This window comes from Xiphias gladius, unplaced genomic scaffold (assembly GCF_016859285.1).
Source record: "Xiphias gladius isolate SHS-SW01 ecotype Sanya breed wild unplaced genomic scaffold, ASM1685928v1 HiC_scaffold_1435, whole genome shotgun sequence".
Lineage (NCBI taxonomy): Eukaryota > Metazoa > Chordata > Actinopteri > Istiophoriformes > Xiphiidae > Xiphias > Xiphias gladius.
In genome coordinates, this window is record NW_024401761.1 from 1 (window position 1) to 6000 (window position 6000).

At 42.0% G+C, this 6000-nt stretch overlaps 1 protein-coding gene across 1 annotated transcript; it reads left to right on the forward strand.

Annotated features, from left to right (window-relative positions):
• Nucleotides 1-2892: 2892 nt before the first annotated feature.
• LOC120787356 (hepatitis A virus cellular receptor 1-like) lies at nucleotides 2893-5518 on the forward strand (the record flags this gene model as incomplete). The annotated part of the gene is made up of 3 exons (XM_040122962.1): nucleotides 2893-2898; nucleotides 4829-4913; nucleotides 5379-5518. Coding segments are annotated over exons 1-3 (231 nt in total), but the record flags the coding sequence as incomplete, so codon positions are not given.
• Nucleotides 5519-6000: the final 482 nt, after the last annotated feature.

Here is a 6000-nt window from a genome sequence, read left to right on the forward strand (position 1 = left end):
AGAGCAAAAACCAAGCCATGAGGTCAAAGGAACTGCCAGTTGAGGTCATAGAAAGGAAAGGATTGTGTCAAGGCACATATTTTGGAAAGCTACAAAAAAATTTCTGCTGCATTGAAGGTTCCCAAGAGAACCTGTATATATATATATATATTTAATGAGATACAAATGAATTGTTTATAGACACTGTATAACAGGAAGAGGTGTGCTTGAAGTATGGGCCTTCTGCTGAACTTCAGATAAAATTATCTCCATATAATAGGCAAAGACCACACCATCAAATTATATCCAAAAGAAACCTTTTATTAAACATAAAACATATGAGTAGCGTCCGATAGATGAGAATGACGGATGGGATGGTGGAACCGAATGATAGCTGAGGTGTGGGCAAGGCGTTGGGATGGATGTCCATGGAGGCCGGATGGCAGTAATGAAAATGGTGGGAAGTTACCAAAGTGAGCTGGGAAAAGCCAATTGAGTAGCTTTGATGGAAATGGCAGGACGTTACTGAAGTGAGGTGAGAATCGCTGAATAACTGGCAAGCAGTATCTCTAATGAAAATGACAGGGAGTTATCGAGGAGAGGGAAGAATAGACCATTTGTAGCTGGCAACCCAGTGCCACTAATGGAAAAAGCAAAAATCTATTGAAGGAATAGGAGATTATTTAATTTTGATAACTGGTGGACTAATGCTCAAAATGGCAGCAAATTATTTAAACAGCTTGATGAATAACTGGCAAAGAGTAACTGTAACTGAAACAGAGTCAGATAGCTGAGGTGAGGGATCTGGTTTCTGAAATGAGGACAGAATAAACTACAGAAAGTTACTGAAGTGAGGCAAGAATAGCTGAATAAGTAACAAGCAGTAGCAGGTAAGTGAAATGGTTTCAGATTGCTGAAATAAAGTGAGAAAAAGGGAATAAGTTAACTGTCAACCCGATGTCAGTAATGGAAAAGGTAGGACATTACGGAAGGTACAGGACTAGGACGAGGATATACAAATGAGTAACAGTAACAAAACGGAAAGAAGCTACTGAAGCAATTTAAAATTAGTCAAAGTAGCAACTAGCAACAAACTGCAAGTAGCAGTAGAAAGTTACTGAAGTAATGCAAAAACTGGCAACCCAGTGCCGCTGACAAAAAGCAGCAACCAGTTATTGGATTGGGATGAGAACAGATAATGGAATGATGGCAACTCAGTGCCGGTAAAGGAAATAGGCCAAGGTTGATGAAACAATCAGGTTACCTGAATGTATGGCTGGAAATCTGTTGTATGTAACAAGAAGTTTCTGTCGTGAGTCAAGAGTGGCCGATTGAGTAACTAGCAACCGGTTGCTGAAGTGAGATTTGCTGAACTGGTAACTGGTAACCTGGTGCCAGTAATGGTAGAAAGTCACTGCAGTGAGGCGAAAATACCCAAATGACTGATTGGTAACCTAATGCCGGTAACTGAAATGGCAAGGAGATACTGAGGAGATGCAAGAATAGATGAATGGATAACTGGTAACCCAGTGCCTATAGTAGAAATAGGCCGAGGTTACTGGAAAGAGGAGGATAGCCAAATGAGTAACTAGCATCCAGTACTGGTACTGGTAACGGATACAGTGTGAGGTGAGACTGGCTGAATGAGTAACTAGCAACCACAAATTGGAAAGGCATAGGTTACTGAAACAAGAAGAGAATAACTGAATGAGTAACTGGCAACCCACTGTTGGTAAAAAAAAACAGCTTGAGGTTATGGAATTGAAGCTAGAATATCAGAATAGATAACAGGCAACCTGGTGCTGCTGACAGGAACGGCAGGAGGCTACTGAAGTGAGGTGAGATTAGCCAGATTAGTAACTGGCAAAACGGTGCCAGTAAAAGTAGGAGGTAGCTCAGTGAATAACAGTAATGGTAATGGTAAAAGCCAGCATTGCTGGAACAAGAGATCAGTCGCATGTATAACTGGCAAGCTGATGTCCGTAACAGAAGCAGGGGGAAGTTTCTGAAGTGAGGAAAGAATAGCTGAAGGAGTGTCTGGCATCCTGGAACTGGTGATGGAATTGGAGGCATGAGATTGCAGAGATTAAATGAACATGTTATCTGGAAAACCATTTGCTGTTGCTGAAGGGGGGAAATGGCAGAATAAGTAACTGGCAACCTGGTGCATGTTATTGGAAAAAACAGTAGCTGTAATTAGGGAAGAAACCTGAATGAATCGCTGGCAACCTAGCTAGCTATAGGAGAGCTGGGGGTTATACAGTTCTTCAAATAGTTATCCATTTTATCATCCTAGGGTCTGCTTGACCTATATAAGGAGAAGCATTTAGAATGGAAGAGGTTGTTAAGGTGAATAAGGGATGGTCTAAGCCTCGCATCCTGGTGCCAATACTGTTATTAGATTTACCAGAGATTAGAAGGGCTATTTAAGTGAATGGGGAATAGTGAAAACCTGGCAAGCTGGGCCTGGTAGACTTTACCGTGGTAGTGTAGAGGGACTCACTCCAGGCTTTACTGGATAATTCTGGCAACATTTTGCTGGATGAAAGCATTGGACAATGTCTGATGATGTCACAAACAGGTGGAGGATTGTTGTTTTATTGTCGTAGGTTGTAGCGTATATTGTAGTGGAGCTCAGTTCTTGTGACTTTGCCTCCTTTAACAGCTAACGGGGAGAGGTGGAAGTTCAGGAGGAAACAACAGATGGCCACTCTTACTCAAATGTGTCTTCTGAAACTGTAGCTGAACTGCAGTCGATGTGACTCCTCAGTGTTTCCCAGGGCTCTCTGAGGGGGTTGGCAGAATCGGTGGAGGCTGTGGAGAATCAGGGAATTTTTAATATTCTTGAATCAGGCTGATGTCCACGTAGAACTAGGCTGGTGGTTAGAGGGTCAGCTGGGAGAAGGTCCACTAATGGAGGTGAGTTAGTCTTCAAACTAATTATTGGTGGTAGCTTAATTTGTTGCAGATATGAGCTCAGAGTGAAGAGGACATTCTGAGGTTGCACCAACGGAGAAAGGGCACGCAGGTGCGGAGCGCAATTACTGAGTTATGACCGAAGTAAAGTGTCTGAGGTGTGGTCCTGCTCCTGAGCTTCAGATGAAATTATCTCCAATAAATTGAGAGGATTTAGTACTGTGGCTACTCTCCCTAGAAGTTGGCACCCAGCTAAGATGACTCCAGAAGCACAAGGCAGAATGCTCAATGAGGCTAAAAATTAATCTAGCAACTAAAGGTATCAAGGAATCATTGGAGATGGTTGACATCTCTGTTCATAAGTCTTCCTATAAGTAAAATTATGGTGTATGATTACATGCAGCTGACACTGCTGCCACTGCTCTCCAAGAAAAACATGAATGTGCCCCTGAAGTTAACTAATGTTTGTAAATATATATATATATATATATATATATATATATATATATATATATATATATATATATATATATATATATGTAGTGTACACACAGACAAAAATATTTACAATATGTATAAAAGGACACTCTTCTTCTACAGCTTGTAGTTGCTTCATTAATGGAAAGATCTACACATATGGGGAAACCATCTACAACACCACAGATGGGCTAGGAAACTGTATTACAGCTAAGTGTGGAGCCAATGGAACTGTCACAAGGACCATGTACCTGTGCTTAACTACAACCACTCCTGGCCCTACATCAAGCCCCTTTACGTTCAGCACAGCTGTAAGAACAACTTCAGGTATGACAGTCTATGAAGCATAACCACTAATCCTGCGTTCACATTATGTATAACTGAATATGAATAACACTTAACTATTTAATTGTAAGAAAATTCTAGAAAAAAAAACACTACATGATTAGGCAGTGATGAAATTTTATATGTTAAACAAAATTTCTTATTTTTTCTCAAAGTTGTTATTTCATCATCATCAAAGACGTCAAAAGTAACAACATCCAAACCTGCAGAAAAAACCACATCGAAAGTACCTACGACACCGATTGTTGAGGATACGACCACAGAGCAACTGGTCATGACAACAAACCCAGAAACCACAGTTGTAACATCAAAACCATCTGTCAGTACCACGACCACTGAAGTACCTTTAACAACAAGTAAAGGAACAACAATGAAACAGGTCGAAACAACAACATCAGAAGAAACAACGGTACAGGGTGAAACAACAAAACCACTCATAGTCACCACTGGCCCAGTTATAGCCTCTACCACAACTGTTATTGAAACTACAACCTCAGTGCCTGGTGTCACAACAACAAGCCCAGAAACCACAGTTGTAACATCAAAACCATCTGTCAGTACCACGACCACTAAAGTACCTTTAACAACCACTAAAGGAATGACAGTCAAACCATTTGAAACAACATCAGAGGAGACAACAGTACCTGTTAAGACAACAAAACCACCTGTAGTCACCACTGGCCCAGTTACAGCCTCTACCACAACTGTTATTGAAACTACAACCTTAGTGCCAGGTGTGACAACAACAAGCGCAGAAACCACAGTTGTAACATCAAAACCCTCTGTTAGCACCACGAGCACTGAAGTACCTCTAAGAACAACTAAGGGAACGACAGTCAAACCATTTGAAACAACATCAGCGGAGACAATAGTACCTGTTAAGACAACAAAACCACCTGTAGTCACCACTGGCACAGTTACAGCCTCTACCAAATCTGTTGTTGAAACTACAACCTTTGTGCCTGGTGTCACAACAACAAGCCCAGAAACCACAGTTGTAACATCAAAACCATCTGTTAGCACCACGACCACTGAAGTACTTTTAACAACAACTAAGGGAACGACAGTCAAACCAGTCGAAACAACAACATCAGAAGAAACAACGGTACAGGTTGAGACAACAAAACCACCTGTAGTCACCACTGGCCCAGTTACAACCTCTATCACCACTGTTGAAACTACAACCTCCGTGCCAGGTGTCACGACAACAAGCCCAGAAACCACAGTTGTAACATCAAAACCATCTGTCAGCACCACGACCACTGAAGTACCTTTAACAACAACTAAGGGAACGACAGTCAAACCAGTCGAAACAACAACATCAGAAGAAACAACGGTACAGGTTGAGACAACAAAACCACCTGTAGTCACCACTGGCCCAGTTACAGCCTCTACCACAACTGTTATTGAAACTACAACCTTAGTGCCAGGTGTCACAACAACAAGCCCAGAAACCACAGTTGTAACATCAAAACCATCTGTCAGCACCACGACCACTGAAGTACCTTTAACAACCACTAAGGGAACGACAGTCAAACCAGTCGAAACAACAACATCAGAAGAAACAACGGTACAGGTTGAGACAACAAAACCACCTGTAGTCACCACTGGCCCAGTTACAACCTCTATCACCACTGTTGAAACTACAACCTCCGTGCCAGGTGTCACGACAACAAGCCCAGAAACCACAGTTGTAACATCAAAACCATCTGTCAGTACCACGACTACTAATGTACCTGTAACAACAACTAAGGGAACGACAGTCAAACCGTTTGAAACAACAACATCAGAAGAAACAACGGTACAAGGTGAAACAACAAAACCACCTGTAGTCACCACTGGCCCAGTTACAGCCTCTACCACAACTGTTATTGAAACTACAACCTTTGTGCCAGGTGTCACAACAACAAGCCCAGAAACCACAGTTGTAACATCAAAACCATCTGTCAGCACCACGACCACTGAAGTACCTTTAACAACAACTAAGGGAACGACAGTCAAACCAGTCGAAACAACAACATCAGAAGAAACAACGGTACAGGTCGAGACAACAAAACCACCTGTTGTCACCACTGGCCCAGTTACAGCCTCTACCACAACTGTTTTTGAAACTACAACCTTCGTGCCTGGTGTCACAACAACAAGCCCAGAAACCACAGTTGTAACATCAAAACCATCTGTCAGTACCACGACCACTGAAGTACCTTTAACAACCACTAAGGGAACAACAGTGAAAAGGGTCCAAACAACAACATCAGAAGAAACAACGGTACAGGTTGAGAC